This window comes from Ascidiella aspersa, chromosome 7 (genome assembly GCF_963924565.1).
Source record: "Ascidiella aspersa chromosome 7, kaAscAspe10.2, whole genome shotgun sequence".
Classification (NCBI taxonomy): Eukaryota; Metazoa; Chordata; class Ascidiacea; order Phlebobranchia; family Ascidiidae; genus Ascidiella; species Ascidiella aspersa.
The window spans coordinates 21,972,544-21,993,093 of record NC_139453.1 but is presented as its reverse complement, the minus strand read 5'-3'; the positions used below and the strand labels follow the sequence as shown (position 1 = coordinate 21,993,093).

At 35.7% G+C, this 20,550-nt stretch overlaps 1 protein-coding gene across 1 annotated transcript; it reads left to right on the top strand.

Moving 5' to 3' along the window:
- Positions 1–4,802: 4,802 nt before the first annotated feature.
- LOC146138325 (uncharacterized) lies at positions 4,803–13,107 on the top strand. Its single transcript, XM_083394569.1, has 4 exons — positions 4,803–4,949; positions 12,062–12,217; positions 12,454–12,578; positions 12,879–13,107. The coding sequence occupies exons 1-4, from the start codon at positions 4,803–4,805 to the stop codon at positions 13,105–13,107; spliced, it is 657 nt and encodes a 218-aa protein (XP_083250695.1).
- The last annotated feature ends 7,443 nt before the right edge of the window (positions 13,108–20,550 follow it).

The window sequence follows — 20,550 nt, the reverse complement described above, 5'->3', positions numbered from 1 at the left end:
AGGTTTCTGTGCAATGTTTAAGTTTTACGCCAGGGGCAAAATACTTTTTTTGAAAACCATTGTCGAAGTTAGTTTTTGAAAATTAAGCAAAAGACTCGTTTACTGATTTCCCATTAGTTACCAAATTTGTTTCTATGATGACCCCAATAGAAATATTTATTGTGGCTCAATTTTACTCCAGAAATAATTGGTGACAGACAAGGGCTGATCCATGCCAGGTGCATAGATTGCTATTGGCAATTTGTTGTAAACGAGCGGTTTTAGAATTTGTTTTCTAATTGTTTGGTTTAAAATCGTTGGAGCCAACTTAAAGTTTTCTACATTTTTACAACAAATTAGTTAACTAAAAAAAATTATAAGTTGAACGCCTATAGTTGAAATATATTTTTTAAAGTGTAACAGTTAACTTCATACACAATTGTAACCTTTTATGAAACGATAGTGATTTTTATTGAGTATCTCAAATAATCTATATAAGAAAAATTAAACACAAAATTCTGAATCATTATATATATATATATATTTATACATATTAAGAATATTCAGAGTAGCCAGCTATTACATGATTTTAACAGTGCGCAAAGAAGGGGGGACTGGATAAATTTATAATCTACCCGTAGGTCCTGATGGGTTGTCATTTTCTTATGCACAACAGTTTCGTCTCATTGGAGCCTAGTATTATCTAACTTTTTTCTAAAATTATGTTTTAAATTATTGCGATGACAACTGTTTAACTAGCAAATTGTTAAATCGGTTATGCTACAACGTGGAAGATCCTGCGCGACAGAGCAAAGTTCACCTACTGTTTGCGGTAGCCAATTTCAATTCCTCGCTCAATATGTCTTTTAAGAAGGGCTTTGTTCCAGTGAAACAAATTTTGTATGCAGACTACAAAGTTCCTTTAACAGGAGAGTTGGTTTTTCACAATGTTGATCCGTTACCACATGCTGGCGCTGTGGTTGTTGTTAAATATATAGGTTGTTCGTTTAACTTGTAATGTCGACCAATAGGGTTACAAACGTATGTCCAAAAGTATGTGAGCAGCTCATCAAACAAAAGCGTTATGTTATTTTGCAGCAAATATCCTAAACTCCTTTTTTGTGTAATTGAAGTGAACCAAATTAATTGCTTTATCTCTTAACTTGCAAGCTTTGTAATTTAACGTTACAAAACATCGGGATTGACTCTGATCTTTCCCCAAAGGCTAAACCTCGTAATTTGCGTCAATAAAAGCCCAGATAAAGTTATTCAAAAGCAACTTGTCGTACTGTACGTTCTGTCTTTTTGGTATTTTGGTTGATATTTTGAGTATATGCGAAACTTCCTGATATGAATATGAGATTTTTGTGCTTAGGTAATACAAGTACTGACTTTTAAAAGATTGGCTGAGTAAATAGCCTTGTAAAAATACCGGGTAAAACATAGATATACCACCAACTATTGAAAAGCATTACAACCAGAAGTTGTATTGTGATATTTTCTCCTATGTAGTTATTTCTGCATCTTAGAATTTAAAATCAAATATCTAAACACAATGATGTGTATCTGACTGAGATTTATATGCGTTCAGCAGTTAACATAATCGAGAGCTGTTAAATGAATTGGAAAGCTTACATACATACTTTCTTTGGATTTTCGCCAAGCTTTTATATTAGCGCCTACTCTACGTATTATACGTCTTGTTGTATGTATATTTAATAGTTTTTGAAATTACAAGTTAGACGATCAACGTGTATCTTCAAAAATACAGCAAAGAGACAGATTATTGTCATCCAACACCTGGTTTAATGCAAAGGGATCTTTAATTCCGAATACAATATTTTTCACTGGAACAACAACTTTTTTTTCTCATTAGAAAGAATAAAAAGCATAATTAGGATATAACAGACCTGAAAAAGTTCAGGTTGCCAAGCAGTTTTGCTCGGCTCGAAAGTCACTATACAAAAACATTTTTTCAGTAAAAGATTTTCGCTTTACTTTTTCCTGTACTCTCACCAGCTTGAACGCATTGATTTTAGTGTTTTTTTCGTAAGACTTACTTTTTAGATTATGTGTATTTCAGATGCTATTTTTAACCCGACCTGTCAAACCGTTTTGTTGTCATGCGCTCGCTGTCAGAAATAATTGCCAGCACCCAAGAAATAAGTTTCGCAGTTTTCCTAAATATAGATGAACAGAAATAAGGCATCCGGCCAAGACCGATCGACTAGTATGATTTAAAAAGTAAATTCATTACAAGCACCAGCCGAAACAAAACTGTAATAGCCTTCTCCAAAACCCAATGAAACATATTTCCAGTTATTGTTTTATTAATAATAAAATTTAAGTTTCTTCTTGATCGTTTGCTTGTTGTGGTAAAACAGAGAGACATTAATATTTATGTGTCGTTCACTAAACTAATAATTTATTTCAAGCTTGTATGATATTGAAAGCCGCATCACAAATCAGCTTTTATAGCTATGTGTCTAGCTTGAGCGTGTAAAGCGATGTGGCAGTTTAAAGTAGGGGTTTAAACCTATTTGCGCCAAATTTATTGAAGATAAAATTCATCGCAATACTTAAAAACGCTGTTTTGTAGAAATTAATATAGAGCGGTTTTGAAATATTAGCTGGATAAATTTGTTTTAAAGTTACAAACCGCAGCAAGCGCAAATAAATATGTACAAAAACTGGTTTAGTCAGAAGTTTACGCTGGATTTAGAACACTGAATCGAAATATTGTAAATGTTACCCTGCTGGTAAGACATAACTCATGTGAATTTGCTGTAAGTTTTGTCATCCAGTTATAGGCTTTACGTTAAAAAAAAAAACACTTTAAAAATGAACCATTATATGAAATATCGTAATTATTTTGGTACGACGACATCAACCAAACCAGCTATTTGAGTTTGAGATTCACAAAGTGTCGTTATAGCTAGACGCCATAAAAAAATTATCCTAAAATCACCTGTTTTTTTAAGCTTATTTGTTCGCAAAATGTATTTGAAATGAAATTCAACCGTACTAAGCTAAAGAAAAATTGCGTTTATAAGGAGAAAATTGTTAGACAAGCTTCAAGTTTAAACGCTAGGTGATGGTATTAAGCACAGAACAGAAATACGCCTATCGTTTGAAATAGCATCACTTTTGTCGGGCTTAACAGAGTTTGCACTTTGTGAAGTTTATGGCCTTTAAGATGAATAAATGTCCCTAGGTGGAAAGTGCGTAGAATGGTCGATCGATTGGTGTTGTTCGTGTTGTAAAGGCGATTGTGGCAAGAAACGACGGTTGCCTAGTGTATGCTACAAAAATACTTGCCCTTACTAGCTTGCATTTATATACTGAGTCCCTTCACTCGGTTTATGTTGCTTATTGAGTATATTGACAGTTAAATCTTAACCCAGCTCCGTGATTTATACCGCTAGTAATAAACCTAATTAATTAGTTTAGCGAAAGGTACAACGAATCGCGAATAGCACAGATCAATCACTTACTTTGGGTGTTGGTCACGCCTCGAAGGAAACCGCTCAAGTGTATTAGAACGACATGTGGGAAGCGCACAGGGTATTAACAAATATACTACCTGCGAATGCCATACTCCTTTCACTTGAATATAAAAAAGAATAATGGAACGATCAACACAAAGGTATGTAGAGTGAATAACAAGACTGAAACGCATTAAAATACAAAATGATATTGGTCTAAGTTTATATTGAATAATCATGGTAAGGATTTTCTAATAGAAATTCGTCGGGTAGAAGTAGTCATGAACACAATATAATAATTTTGTGAACCTCTAACTATTTCTTATCAAAAAAATATATATATATTTCATATTTCATGCATAGCGCCTGCTTCATAATTTACTTTTATTGCGATTATTTTCTATAGTTGGTAGAAATTGTTACAATTACTAATAGCGTTGATGTGCCCAATAAATAATTAATTAACTTCGCAAGTTACATGCCAAAACAAACCTTCCGCGCAACTTGAACTAATACTGTAAACTCTGTTCTTCTACTGTATGTAAACATTGGTACAATCGAAGTTCTTGTACAGGAGTTTTTATCTTTTGCACAGCTCGCTAGGTTATATACGGGTAATTTCTTGTCTGTGAAAACGCCCCTGATAAGCCACCTTATAATCTTTGTTTTAACTAGTAGTTCACATACATAAGTAATAAAACAATTCTGTTATTTTTAGTAAGTGTAAATCCAGCATTTTAAAGCCTTTAACATAATATTAGGGGCGTTTGTTTGTTGGTATAGCACTGATCGTACTTCTTTAAACCTAACCGCTGTGATTTAAGACATCACCTTCTCAAAGTCAATTATAGATCAATTAACGTACAATCGTGTCAAATTACGAACTTGTAAGAAAACGAAATACCGATACTTAAAAAGATAGAAAATATATAGCACGATAAGTTGTTTTCTGAATATATTACTCAGGGATTCTATTAATACAAATTAGAAGAGTGTTTTACCTTCGTTGGGAGGACAAGGCTTTGCTAAATGGGTAATGTAACCTATACCTTTTTTTAATTATAAAGAAATGATTTTGCTGTTGAGCAGCGTTCAAAATGTTTTAGGAAACAATTCAAACAGTAGCTATATCCACTGAACATTTTGGCACGGGAATACTTAAAAAAATTTAAACATTTGGAATCGTTTACACCTTTATGAAATATACGCATATTTCGACCTTTAATATTTTGTACGTGCAAATGTTGAATAAATGCATTTGTATAAATCACCTTAGAACTTATTTGTGTTTTTCAAGGTTTCACTTCGAAACAGGTTCTTAGTTATACATTTCTAAATATGGATGAATTCTGCTTTAGAGTTTTGACAGCTGACGACAAGAAAGAGGTTCGAAGCCTTTTGTACCTTTATTTAGAAGAAGAGGTTTCTGTGCAATGTTTAAGTTTTACACCGGAGGACAAAGCACTTTTTGTGGAAACCTATGCCGTAAGTTTTTTGAAAATTAAGCAAATAATTTGTTTTCTGATATCCCGTTCTTATTTTTTATGATGACAGCAAATTTTGCCGCTTAATTTTGCTTTAAAAACAAAAATAACTATATTGGCAGGATATAGTTATTTAATTCCTGTTTTGTTCGACTGTGAGGCCCTTGAGTGTAGGCCAACTTAAAATATCTCGTTTTTATTTTACGCTTACACCCTGATGGTCCTCAAAATGTTGTAAGGTTGATTTCACTGGCATTTGGTTTGGTGTTTCAAGTCTTGCGTGAATATCTATATTGGAAGTCTAACCAGTTACCATATGTCCCGATTTAGGCTTGGCAGTGCCGATTTGTGCGAAACTTTATAGAAAAACTCAAATTGCATGAAGAAAACCCTAGATTTTGAACAATAAACCTATTGAAAGCCTATTTTTTATTGTATATTCTAAAGTTCTCACGTTTCACCTTCCGATATTGTGAACTAAAAAATGATTGGCCCTACATCAAGGGTCTCAAACACGCGGCCCGCGAGAACATTTTGTGCGCCCGTGTAGAAAATTTGGATTTCCAAGTATTTGACAATATTTAAGTGCCACATATCTTTTTTTATCAGATTTGAAAGTTAAAATTCACTCTAAAATTGCTTCAAAAAACTGAAACTATACTCACCAAACTTCACTGTCATTTCACTTTTAAACGCTACCATTTATGCGGTAAAAGATCTACTATTACGTCACATTGCCTATTCAACTCTGTACAGTTGTCACAATAAAGCTGGAAAGTGCGTCAGTCAGGTGTTCGTGTATTTGGTCATCTCATAATGCAGTGTTTCTTAACCTTTTTTACTTGGGGGCGCACCGAGAGACGTATGAAAACGTGGCGGCGCACCTTACGAGCGACGATTTTTGAAGTGTACTTATATTTGTCTTAAATGGCCTGTATTTTTTATTATATGGGTTTTATAGTTCCATATCTTTAAAGGGACTTCCAGCCTTTGAGACTAAAAACGTTATTTTGTCCATTAAAGTCTTATTCCGATTAGTTTTGGACTTATTTCGACATGGTTTTCCTTTTTCTCGCGGCGCACCTAGCAGCCTTCCATGGCGCACCGGTTGAGAAACGCTGTCATAATGTGTAAATTGATTGTCGAGTTGTAGGATTTGATTATTCTAGCCTAGTATTAAAATAAATTTCTATAGCTTAAAAAGCTAAATAACACTTGTCTTTTGTTTCAAAAATGAGAAAAATCACAGACGAAAGAAAAGTTTTTCAAGATAAGTGGGATGAGTTATAACATGTCACCGCGGTCATAGGTACTAGTATTTGCTGGCAGAAGATCGCTGTTATGATGAAGTATAACAAGGGTTTAAATAATATGCTTACTAGGGCAAAGTAAAAAAATAAAAAGTTAAACCAGCATTTTGCAAAAAAAGAAGTTTCTTAGGCAATATTAGGCAGTCCACATCTGCAAGCAACTCTAAGATTTGTTTCTGCTGACAATTTGAAGCCCAATATCGAGATCCTTGTCCTTGAAAAACGCTGCCAGTAAAGTAGCCAGAACAAATAACTATAGCCTAAAATCAGCCTACATGTGTTTATATTTTATTGTGTTCTTATTTATTGTGAATTGCGGCCCTTGGGCATTTTACACGTCCTCATTGGGCCCTCAGAGCAATTTGAGTTTGAGACCCAGCCCTACATCATTTATTCATTATCACTTGACACTATAGCTTCATACATACATAATTTATATTTATTCATAGCCCTGATAAGCCATAGTTTTAAGATTTCATCATCTAACCATTCACTTTTATATGATTGTAGTTGTATACAAATTATTCGTTAACTAAACGTGTTTACTGGTTTTGCGAAACTAATTTCGGCTCCTTGAAATACTTTCAATGCAGTTTGAACAGCACTATCTTTACTCCAAAAGTATAACACGTGAATATAAAGATAATAGTTGAACAACTAAAAAACTGAACTTATTATAAGTGACCCATTTTGATTCGCTTTAGCTTAAGACGACGCGTGAATTACATTAAAAAAACCCGCAGCTTCGGACGGTGAGTTAAACTCTGATAAAAAACGATAATGGCATTTACAAAAAAAAAGGAGGAGGGGCGGGGCGTGGATACGCCACTGCTTCTTGGTAACCCTGCAACTACCTTCAAAATATAACCATTGGGTGACGGGCTGCATTAATGTTCAGAACAGGGGTTGTTAAACTTTTCGGGTCGCGACCCCATGAGATAATTTATTGAAACTCGCGCTCTCGTATGCGAATAATATGTTCATAGTTGATCTTTCATTAGACAGGCGGTGTTTTTAGATAGGCTAAATTGAAACATAGCTTAGATCAGTGGTTCTCAACCAGTGGGCCATGACTCACTGGTGGGTCATAAGAACATTTGAGGTGGGCCACAGACCTATTTTAAAAGCTAGATTTAGTTTTATTTGGGTCATTATATTTAATTTTACAGGAGTAATGGCTTGGGGGAGGAATTAAAAAGAAATGTAAATTTGTTGTTCAGCCACAAGTATTTCACTAATGCACGGTTGAATTAATAATCTTTTTTTAAATATGTTCTGGTGTGATTTGTTCTAAACCTATTTTAAAGCATTTTCGTTCATAAAAATTCTATTGGGCCACAGAATTTTTTTGCAACGTAAATGGGTCACGAAAAAAAAAAAAGGTTGAGAACCACTGGCTTAGATAGTGATGGGTCACGAAAAAAAAAATACAAGCACGTCTTGCAGACTTGTACCAACATCGGATATTGTCGCCGACAACGAACAGCGAGGAACATCAGCTGCGCCTAACTCAACGTTTTTAGCAAGAAAAAACAAAAACCGCTTTATCTATTGTATTTAATTGTCAAACACACCGAACGAATAACGATTGAGAAAAAAATCCTGCGTTTACGGTCGACCACACAAGAAACGAAAAACGGCGTTTTACGTTTGATTTTAGTTTCGCATTATCTTGAGACGCGTGACCTAATTACATTAAAAACATTGCCGCTTAGGAAAGTGATTAAAACCCTGACAAAAACAACGAAAAACGATAATATCACTAACAAAAAGGGGGGTCCGGACACCTAACCCAACAAGACCACGTAAAAGTACCCGAGTCCCGAGTCCGATATGCGCATATGCACTTGCTCAGTACCAAATTTTAAAACTGATCTTGCCTCCAACTTTATCTTTTAAAGCAGGGGTTCCCAACCTTTTTAAGATCTCGTACCACTTGGACGCTCTCTACGGCCACGCGTACCACTTCTTGCAGAACAACTTATTTGATCGAATCATATTTTTAGCTTACAACTAGTATTATTCAACGCTAAAACAGTACATTATATTAATCAAGAGTAATCATTTGACATAATTAACGCCCAATGTACCACACAGCGTTGTGCGCTTTTCAAATCAACTGTGTTCCTTGTCGACAATTGACATGGCCTGTATTTTAAAGCAGTGCTGCGAAGTCGGTTTAAAAAAACCCGAGTCCGACTCCGGCCAAAAAAATAAACCCGAGTCCGACTCCCGAGTCCCGAGTCCGACTCCGCCAAATGTAAGATTTTGTCGAGTCCCGAGTCTAGCTCTGACTCTACAGTAGGCCTACCATATGTCCTCTTTTAGGAGGATTTGTCCTCTTTCCTCAAGAAAACTGAATGATCCTCCGAGGACGCTCAAAAATGTCCAAATGTCCGCTTTTTTCGCATTTCGAGTTAGTTGCTCATACTTTGTTTTTGCGCTAGCTCTAAGTTAATATTTAATTTTTGCAATGATTCCAATGGCTTCGCTGTGTTGTACAACACTTCTACAGCGCTGTACAAACTCTGTTTTAGCCAACTTAAATATTAAAACGGCAAAACAAATCTTTTCTACTTAGATGTAAACTTTTTTTAGCACAAAGTCTCTTTGAGTGCCATTGCATATTTTCATATCATTGAAGGTATAACGGCCCTATTTAAAATTTTGCTAATTATAGATAAACGATAAAATTCATCCACCGCTCGAACTATTTTTTATCCATGTTTTATTCAATTGGATAACAGGCTAGTAACAGGGGACTCAAAACTTTTTCGCGCGAATCGATAATGTTTTTGCAATATTGCTGCTGTTGTTGTGTGTTATCACATGAAACACGATAACGCAAAGTTTAATTTTTGCGCTTACATTTTTATTTGCGTTGACATCGGGGGGCGCAAGGCATGGGAAAATTACCAAGGGGGACACAACTGAAAAAGATTAAGAACCACTTGTCTATCGCAGGTGGTTCTCAGCAGAAGCTTTCTTTAAATTTAGACAGCAATAAAGCAAAATATAAGCTATACATGATAATGCTGAAAAATAAAACTCTGTTTACTGATGAGCTACGCCAGAGGTATAATTGGAAAAGGACAAGATGTTGGGACTAGTAATTTAATCTTACAACTTTAATATTGTCCTATTTCAGTTTATTACTCACCAACTATGGTCTGTTTTGCAAAAAATGTCTTGCTCACCAAGCGCGGGGCCCGTAGCAGCAGCTGTTAATCTGGCACTACCTATAGGGGAGGCGCGCCTTCCCGGTTAAGAACCACTGCTCTAAAGAACATAACTAGTTAGATACAAGAAGCTAACAGCGTGATTGCGTTGGATTTTGTTTATTAAATCTCACATTGTAAGTAACAATATGAAAATGCCATTACTTTTGCTGAGTTGGCTCTAGTTTTTGAGATATATCTTTTTCTTACATACCATGAAAAATGTATGCTAGTGAGTAACATGAGTTTATAAAAGCTAAAGCCATGTGAAGCAGCTATTTAATTTTGCCATAATGTTGAGATGTCTGGTACAAATGTTTCACTTGGGAGATAAAACAGGCCTTGGATTACCTTCTCTCTACCATAAAGCAGTATAACAAAAGTGAGCTTAAGAATCACCATGATGGTTGATATACCAGTTTTTGAGTTAAATATGTGGAAAAAATAGATTTATGTATAGCAGTACGAAAGCACCTAAATTCGGTAATATCTAAAAAACTAGAGCCAATTTGCAAAAACTAATGGCATTTTCGAGCTCAGCGCCCCTGAAACTCGGTCTTACCTGCCATGCCAATTTTTTTTGTTGGCCAGTGTAATAGATGAAATTGGTAAATAAATGTGTTTCGAGGAATGGCCTGGTGCAATTCCCCCTAACAACACTGTGCAGTGTCTATCTGTACTCTCTATAACAAGTATATTCTGTAATGTTCAGCGCACTAAACCTTAAACTACATCAAAATTTATTATTACTGAGAGGGCTGAGGGTAAAAGATTAAGTGATTCAAATAAAACAATGTGTGTTGGTCACGACTAAAAAATAGTACATAATCACAACTAAAAACTACGCCACCAGTTTAAGAACCCCTGGTTTAGAACGACATTTTTCGCCGTGAAAAGCAATTTTAACTCGAAAAATCAATACAAAGCTATTGTAAAACATTTATTTATTGCAAAATCTAAATTTTTATTGTTTACAAATAACTATAGAAACCTCTAGATCAGTGGTTCTTGAACTGGGGTCCATGGACCCCTTTGGGGTACGTTAAATAGTTTTATGGAGTACATGAAGGCTTAATTAAACTATTAGCGTATATTTAAGCAATCAATTTTTCAATGAAAAAAGTAGGATATATTAAAAATAAACACTTTTTGCACTGAATATATTTATAGACTTAATTTTATTTCACATTTTTAGGACAGAAAACAGCAAATTTCTAAAGTATGTTGGTATTATGACCAGGGCTGGGGAGGTACCGTAAAATAGCATTAGCTCCGGCTCCAGCTCCAGAGCCATCAGGCAATTATTAAATGGGTCCGACTCCAGATCCGGAGTCGTAAAACTCAATCCTTTAGCTCCGGCTCCAGCTCTGGAGCCATCAAACACACACCCAATGACTCCGGCTCCAGCTCCGGTGCCGCCAGCCACTTATTCAATGGCAAGTTTTAAAAATTGCGTTTGGCTAACTAACGTTGGAGATGAGACAAAATATAATTTCTTAGCTTTAGCACCACAAATTAAAAAATGGCTCCAGCTCAAAAAAAATAATAAAAATGGCTCCGGCTCCGGCTACACAAAAATAATAAAAATGGCACCGGCTCCGGCTCCGGCTCCGGCTCCGGCTCCGGCTCCGGCTCCGGCTCCGGCTCCGGCTTCAGCTCCACAAAAATAATAACAATGGCTCCGGCTCCAGAGAAAATGCTTAGCTCCAAAAAAAAAAATTTTAGGGGTCCGCGGTAAAAAAAGTTTAAGAACCGCTGCTCTAGATCAATGGTTCTGAACCTTTTATGGCTTACGGCACCCCTCAGAAATAATAAATAGATTGCGACACCCCTACAAAATTTTTCCCTAGGTAATTCTCTATAAAGTCACAATAAACGGAACTGGAACAACACACATTAATTCTATACAACGTAGGAAGTTATAATTGGATTTATTCCACTCTAATATAACACAAAAAGTTTTAAGGGTTGAGCAAAAATCAGATTCCTAAAAATTCTTAAATATTTCGCGGCACCCTTGAGTATTTCAAATGGCCCCCCACTTGAGAACCACTGCTCTAGATGAATAAAAAAATTAGTTCTAGATGTAAAACCCTAGGGCTGGTACCCCTTGGTTACCTGATTTAAAAATGAAAATAGTTTTATACTCATTGTGAGATAATAGATGATTCTGATGTAGATACTGTTGCTTTATATGGCTTGTTGTGTGTTTCCATAGCCTAGTTACTCTTAGTCTAGTTCTAGTAGGAGGTGATATTGTGTTTGGTAGTGTAGATTTAGTTAGGGTGACCGAGATATAGCCTAAGCGGTATATATATAAACAGTGTGCGAAAAAATAATATTAAGAAAGGATATTCGTTGTAAACCACCGGAAAGCAAGTAGTCTCATTTTTAATTGCACATTCGCTACGCCTTTTTTTGTGCCATGCGCCATGAGTACTATGTTCAACTCGTAATTAAATAAAACTTATTTTTTTAAATTACATTTTTTTAAATAACAAGTATAGACCAGCGTCTCTATCTACCGGTTTGACCATTACCGCTTACAGACCATAGCACGACCAGTAATCAACTTTGTTTTGTAGAATGTTCTTTATCAAGAAATGTCTGTGGGTGCATTTGAATGTTCAACTGGAAAAATGTGCGGATGCAATTTGGTTACTAACGGGCAGTCATCTGTTCTCCCAGAAACTTATGAAAAACACGGCACGGTTTCGGAAAGAATGTCAAAACTAATCAGGGTAACAGTCGTGCTGTTAGTATTTTTTTAAACCTGTTGTCAATTTTTTGTTAAAAAATCCTATCGATAAACTCTTCAAACTGACATTTTGTTATAAAACATTGACTGGTAGTTCGCATTTAAAATTACCACTCAACCCATTTCGTATGTTAAACTGTTTAAACTCTGAAATATAATATAATATAATCTGAAATATAATATAAATTTAGAACAAAAAAAAAACGGTTTCTTGTTCAGTTTGATGAAGTCATGGAAAATAGCATAGAAGAGATAGCGGCGGGTAGGACCTTTTGGCTAGTAGAGCTGGTGATTGTCGATACAAAGCATTTACGAAAAGGATTGGGATGTCGGCTTCTTCTCAGGTTAAAGCCTACCATTGATTTTAAAAGTTTAAATTATAGATATCACGTTTTGTCATGCATATAAATGTGATCAGTTCATTGAGTCACTAGTGCAAACAATTTTGGAACTGAAAAGCGGTTAAATAAAGGTATACAATAGTCAGCGTCAGCGACCACTTTTTTAATTTACCGGTGCAAAATCAACTTTTAAACTCTCTGCGGTACAAAATTTCCATTGACAATTTGTTGTTAAATATTTGGTCCAGAATTTTGTAATAAAAACTGATTAAATGGCAAACTGTTTGATTGGTTATGTTGCAGAATGGAAGATCTTGTACGACAGAGCAACGTTCACCTATTGTTTGCGGTAGCCAATTCCAATTCCTCGCTCAATATGTCTTTGAAGAACGGCTTTGTTCTAGTTAAACAAATTTTGTATGCAGACTACAAAGATCCCTTAACAGGAGAATTGGTTTTTCAAGGTGTTCCATTACCACATACTGGTTCAGTGCTGGTTTTTAAAGATATAAGTTGTTCGTCTAACTTGTAATTCAGACTTACAAAAATAAAAGTATACGTGCTTGTGCTTACGTATGTGCGAAGTTGATTCAATAAAGCAATTAAAACTGGTTATTATTTAATTTCAGTAAATGTCTTAATATCTTAAATCATCTCATTTACAGTATATTAACATTTTACCAATCTTAAGTTGGGGCCAACTATATATCACCATTATACCGATTATTTTTTACTTGGCTAAAAAACAAAAAAAATAGTTGTTAAAATTTACATGATAAGCCAAGTCGTATACGATTGCAAAAAGCACAAAAATCATTGACAAATATACCAAAAACTGCAGTGTGTTTTTGAAATTGTCTTCTAGTTAAAATATCTTTAAATTCCAGTTTTAATTACTCTAGACACTACAACGTCTATTGTATACTCTCCCCGGTCTATGCGCAGAACACTTTATGAGGCTAACTACTCGTAGTGAAACGCGTCTTCTATTTCAGCCACAAAACAATCACTCACAGTTTGAATTTTCAGCTTGTGGCCGTAATCGAAAAAAAGCAAAGATGTTGATACAGTACACGTAGAAGACTTTCTGCACAAAAGGCGATTTGTCAAATACAATTAACTGGTGGTACAATTAGAAATACTATGCTCACCAACTATTTGGGAAACCCGGATAATGTACGTCAGTTACATTTTTAACTCCTCAGTTAAACGATTAAACAAACAAGGCTTCTTTTGAGGCATGCCTCAATTGTGACGTCACAGCTATAAAACTTTTCTTCGTCCAGCTTGAATGTCCGTAGTACGTGTACTATACAAGTAGACTGGCAAACCTACAACTGGTACAGCAAAAACTTTTGATGTTTCATTTCATAAGGAACGGTAGGTCGGTAGCCTTTATGGTTTTGACCGGGGTGGATTATCCATCAGCTGTATACAACGTTCTAGAACAGGGTGGTCCAACTTCTTTTCATCGCGGGCCAAAAACAAGGTTTATTTTGTCTTGCGTGCCAATGTTTTAAAATTTCGATTCTTAGGCTTATTGCTGGAAAATTATACATAGACTATGGCATATATACTAATTTTATGGAATGTATACCTTTGTCCAGTTACGGTAGTTATGAAATAATTTCAACACAAAAAACTAAAAAAAAAAATTGAAGTGATATTGCCAGATTGAACCAAAGCTGACAATCATTTCGCGGGCTAAAAAACTGAACTCGCGGGCCTGCAGTTGGACCACGCTGTTCTAGAATCTAGACAACCAACATTTCTCGAGTAATCGCTAAAAATGTCCGCGTAAGCATTTGCAGCCGCTAACGCCTCTCCCTTCTGTTTCGCCGTCAACTCACTAAACTTGATAGATTGTAGTGCGTGAACTTGATAGATTGTAGTGCGTTATCATGGTTGTGTTATTTTCACTCTCAGCAACACAACCCTGGTGCTGGCGGACAAGTGATGTATTTTGATTGTCTGTGGTAGGCATATAACGACATACTTTTTAAGCATTTTTGTACGGAAACCCGCTTTTTTCCATTTACATCCAGAACATAGTACCACTCATGGGCCCTCGCACGGGGGGGGGGCAAGGGGGGGCATTGCCCCGCCCTGGAATTTCAAAATGCGATTATTAGTATTTTTGTAAGTGTAATATGTATTACTTATACACTATCCTTTGCCCCCCAGTAGTAGCGTATCCAGGGGGGGGTTCTTACCCCCCCCCCCTTTTTGTAAGTGATATTATCGTTTTTTGTTCGTTTTTGTCATGGTTTAACAAACTGTTCGAAGCGGCGTGCTTTCAAGTAATTGGGTCACGCGTATTAATCTGATGCGAAACCAAAATCGAGCGCAAAACGCCGTTTTTCGTCTTTTGTTTGGTCGACCGTAAACGCTGGATACTTTTTCTCTTTCGTTATTTGTTTAGGTTGTCGACTGATTAGCAAGTGTGTATTCGACAATTGACAACGCTAAGTCAAGCCTTCTTTCTTTTTTTCTCGCTAAAAAAGGTCGAATTATACGCATTATGTTCTACGCTGCTCGGTCTCTGCGCTAATACCCGATGTTGGTGTAACATCGACATTTGTTTAACTGAAGCAGATCCTTCTATGACGTCATACAATTACTGTTTTATGACGTCATAATTCATTAACGTCAGACGAAAAATAGGGAAATTCCCTAAGTTGAAAATTCAGGACCCCTTTTTTTGATTTTTAGTTACGCCCCTGATTGCCCCCCGTAGAAAATTTTCTGCGGGCGCCCCTGGTCACACTATCCTCGTTTCTCCACCACGACGAATTGGCCTTTCCACTGGAGAAGCAGCTTTTTGTGGTCGGTTGGTAGCAGCAGTAGCGCTTATCACCGACTTCATCTGTCGTGCTTTGGCCTTCTTATTATAATACCTCTTGTATCTCTCATGTGACTTCATTATCGGGCTCCTCTTTGGCCAGAGTCGGTAGTCCATATCCGTGTCTGCTAGTTTAGTCCACATTTCCTTTAGTATATGGTCATTGCGAAATTTTATACCTCTGGGCTCTAACAATTATTGGCGCTATGTCCGAATTGCTCGCAGCTCGAACGGAATTCGCGCACTTTACATTGACGCATGCCATGGGCTAACTCACAGTTGTGTGCCACCAGGAACTGCTCACACTGGTTGAAGAATCCAAGGACTTTGGTGCCTGCTCTTTTAAATAAGTCGACAATTCTTTATGACACGACTTCAGGTTTTACAATTAGCTGTTGGAAATGTAACTAAGACAAATTCTACGTGAAATACGTAGAACTTTTATTAGAAAAAGAAGTCATTAACTTGCATAATACGTTTAAAGGGCAGAACTTTTGGTAATAGTTTGAAGTGTTGAAGAAGATTAGATTTATAATAGCCTAATACGAAATTTTAATTATTAGGTAAAGTTTAATCTGAAAAAAAAGTACAAGCCATGTATAGAAAGGCTGTTTTGTCATTAAGGCTTATGTATCACTATATAGTTTTTACGAAAATATCTTGTTTGTCTAGCTCAATGTTTTGCTTCTAGACAGGTTCCTATAGTTTTACCCGTTTCTAAAGATGGAGGATTTCTACTTTAGAGTTTTGACAGCTGACGACGAAAAGGAGGTCCGAAGCTACTTGTACCTTTTTTTAGAAAAAGATGTTGCGGTGCAATGTTTGATTTTTACGGATGAGGATAAAAAACTTGTTGTTGAAACTTATGTCAAAGTAAGTTGTAAGACTCACTCGTCTAGCATCTGAGAATGGTCTTTGAGACAGAAAAATTATTGACACAATGTCGTTTACTGAATTGGTAATGCAAACGAATTTTACCGTTAACACTTGTATTCCGCAAACGTATAGGTATTCCAATTTAAACACACTAAACTTAATTAGGATTAGTTTAGTTCGTAGGACAATGTTAGCTTTATAGACGTTTATACTTGCATTTAACAACACCAGTAAAACATTTTAAAAAAAATTATGAAAATCGAAAAATTTTGGACCACTAGCCAACACTTCCCATCATATTATGGTAAATTCAGTTTTACAAATGAACCAAATAAATGCAATTAAAATGCCAAAACAATTTTTTTAATTTATCATGCATATGTTAGCTAAAGTTGGCTTTGTAATATACCAACAAATGTAGAGTATACCATTCTGTGTTTTTTGTTCCATGCGATTTGGCACAGTGGAAAACGTACTCCTCCGACTGCACTTGCAGTTAGTATAACACAATTTGCTTTCTGCAGGATGTTCTTTATGAAGAAATATCACTAGGTGTATTTGAACGACGACGGGTGAAATGTGCGTATGTCTTTTGGTAGAAGACGGACAGTTAACTGTTTACCGCAAAACCTACGCAAAACACGGAGTGGTTTCTGAACGCTTGGCCCAACTCATGAGGGTAGTCGTACCACCAATAAAAGTACTGTTTCATCATAGCTATTATACCTTGCAAACTGCGAAACAATAAGTATACTATTGATTTCGCTCATACGCAAAAAGTGCTTGAAACTCAGCAGTCCACAGTGTATTGGATTTCCGTTCAGGATTTTTTCCCAATGAACTTTCTCATGTAGTTTGAACAAGCTTCGGAAAAGGGTGTGGATGAGACAGTGGCATGCAGAGCGTTTTGGCTCTTATAAGTGATAATTGTCGGTTCCAAGCATTTGCGCAAAGGATTGGCGAGTTAGTTTGTTTCCAGGTAGTCATTATTTTCTTGACAACGTATGTTTTGTTAAACTGGGTTTATTCGTTTGTGTAAAACTATACGTTGATAGTTTCTTGATTTGATGGTATAACTGATTTTCGCCAAATATTATATTAGGTTAATTTATGGTGTATACTATAGCTGTTTACAACTAACCTGAATGCTTTACAACGGTAACAATGTTTTAATCATAGAAAAGACATAGAGTACCGCATGATAAACAACATCTTATATAAAAAAAAATATCTTTTAGTGCTAATTACCAAAATGCGCAAATAAAAAAAACACAATAAATGCCAAATTCAAAGTATTACAATAGGTCAAACCCACAGTTTTAGATCGCCTGACAAATTACACTTCTGCTTCACAGCAAAGGTATAGCCCAGAGGTCGGCAACCTTTTTTGCACTGCGGGCCGGTTTAAAACAAAATTTTTGTCGCGGACCGGACTTAAAAAAAAATTTCAGACAAGAAAATTTATTACAACTTTCAATGAGAACTTTATGCTTGTTTTGCCGCAAAGAGGTTATCCAATTAAGGAATTATTGAACTGACTAAAACCCGCGGGCGGCATCCGGCTTGCCAAACAATTTAGTTTAACCCAGCCCGTGTCTCATTTCAACAAAACTTTTAGGCATCCACGTTTTCTTCTAAAATTACACTTGTACACCATTATACCAATTCCTATATTCTTACCAGCTTATCAAAATAACGACATTTAAAGCATTCTTTCAAAAGAAGTCACACTTTTGTATAACAAATAATAATGTAAGATCCCATTTTTGACCAGGCCCTACAAGACACTTTCAATAGTTAGCCTATTGTAAAAACGAGAAAAAATGAATGGCAATATGAAAAAGCACGAACCACAGACCGACACCTGAAAAGTATAGGATAAACATACGTACAAGGCTTGCTAGAATACATTTTCTGGCACAAAAATCATTTTTTAACGTGGTTGATGTCACAAAAATCATAAGCTTTTTGATTTTTTTTGTCATTTTTATAGAGTCTAAAACAGTGGTTCTCAACCTGTGGTACGCGTACCACTAGTGGTACACGAACTCATTTTTAGTGGTACGCTGTACGCAGTATGTTTTTAAGTAAAATTACAGTTTTACCAAAAGGTTAAGCATTTTTTTTATTGTAATAAACTAAACATTCATCGTAATGATTGTATAGTTAAATATTTTATGCTTTTTTAACGATAAGAACTATAATCTTTCCGGAACATCTATGCAAACTTCTTTTATGACATCATAGCAAAACTACAAAGGATCACAAAACTTGACTCCCAGTATCTTGCAAGTTAAAACAGGGAAACATTTTTAAGAGTAGTGGGCCGCATTTGTTTTGAAATTTCCGGGCTAACTAATTAGCTAATCTACCCCTGTTAATAATCCTTTATACATTTTGAGTAAAGTTGAGTTTTTCGACATTTTGTTGGTACGCAACAAGATCATAGAAGCTCGAGGTGGTACGCAGTGAAAAAAAGGTTGAGAACCACTGGTCTAAAACTATCCAGCAGGGGCGGGCAACGTGCGGCCCGCGGGGGCTACACCGCTACACTAATGCAGTTGTTCAACTCTAATGGGAAGCATCTATCACAAAACAATCTTCATTCATAAAGTTTTACTTGCTTCACGTTGTTACGAGTAACGTTGTTACGATATAGAATTGTTTTGCAACAATTACACTTGTCTGCTACGACTTTTGCCGCCAATATTGACTGAGATGTTATGTTTAACAGCTGGTTTTGAACTATTGCTGTTAAATAGTTTGCGTCTATGCACATCTGGCCTGGAACCAAACATTGACAAGTTGGTTCAAAATATCCAACATCAGCCTTCTCCCTAACTTCTATTTGAACATCCACATGTGTGTCTGCTATGATATTTTATATTCGCTTGTAACTGTTTTTTTTCTAGTAAAAGCTGAAAATATCAATTAGTGTTTATTTGATGTACGGCCCTCCTGTAAGCATTAAATTTCCTAACTGGCCCTTGGGTTAAAAAGGTTGCCCGCCCCTGCTATAGAGGCTAAAACTAACTACTACAAATACGTTTTTTCGAAACCTTTCCTGCCTAAATATCAAAATAATACATTATGCGACATAGTGTATAGCAGGGGTATCCAACAAGCGGCACGCGTGCCAAATGTGGCACGCGACCTAATAAAAAAGGGCACGCAAGCCCTCCAAAAAACACTAAAATTGTTATTTAGCCAATTGCCAAAAAAGCTCAATTTGTTAATCAGCCAATTTTTGAAAAATACTAAGTTTGTTACAGCCAATTGCCATTGTTTGTTCACAATATGGCATTCTCATAATTATATAGCCTGGTGTAAAGAAACAAGCTCACCGAGAGACACTTTGATGCAGTGATGTGCATTTATAATAGACAGTTTTTTTTTCAAGTTTAAATAAACGTTCTTATTTTTGGAGAAAAAGCGCTTTTATGATTAAAAAGAATTGGTTCGGTTACGAAACTTTGGCACGGGAAGTTATAAAGAAGTTATAAGACAAAAATTGGCACGCCGTCATGTTTGAGTTGGACACCCCTGGTGTATAGACTCTGTTTGCATAAAATTCTATTGCACTTCAAGGTGAGAACGCTTAAAAATAAAACACAGGTTATTTTTGCCCGTTTGTCGATATGTTGTAAGTACTAGAAGTTCGATTTTTTAAATTATTTATTTAAAGAAATTATTTTAGAAGAAATGGATACAAATATTTATTGTTTTCCAATTTTTCATGTGGCCTTTTTATTAGTTTTATTTTTTGATTTTTTTGTAATAATCTTTGTTAGAAAACTATTTTAAGGCAAAAAAAGTTTCACTTAGTCATGCATCATAATCATTTTTAAAAAATAACATTTGTATATGCTTTGTTGGTTATGATTAAAGGCCGATCTCTTATTTTAAAATGTGCAGGCTTGGATTTATTTTTTCGCTATAATTTTTACCCTGTATTTCTATGAAATCTGCATACTCACTTTCCCCTCAATTTCTATCAAACTGTTCACGTTCTCGCAAAACTGCGTTACTTTGTCTAGTTGCAAACACACTCAGTTTATTATGCATTGATTGATCCGAAATCTTTCATTTTGACAAGGGGCTTTGTCAACAAAACTATATACCCTTTATTCTTTAGTTGGTATAAAAAATAGAGTAATAAAACTCATCAAGAATAGTTAAGAAAAACTCAAATCGAAGTTTATGTATCCACATCTGGCATACACACAAACAACACCAGACGCCTTACAAAGGGGCAAT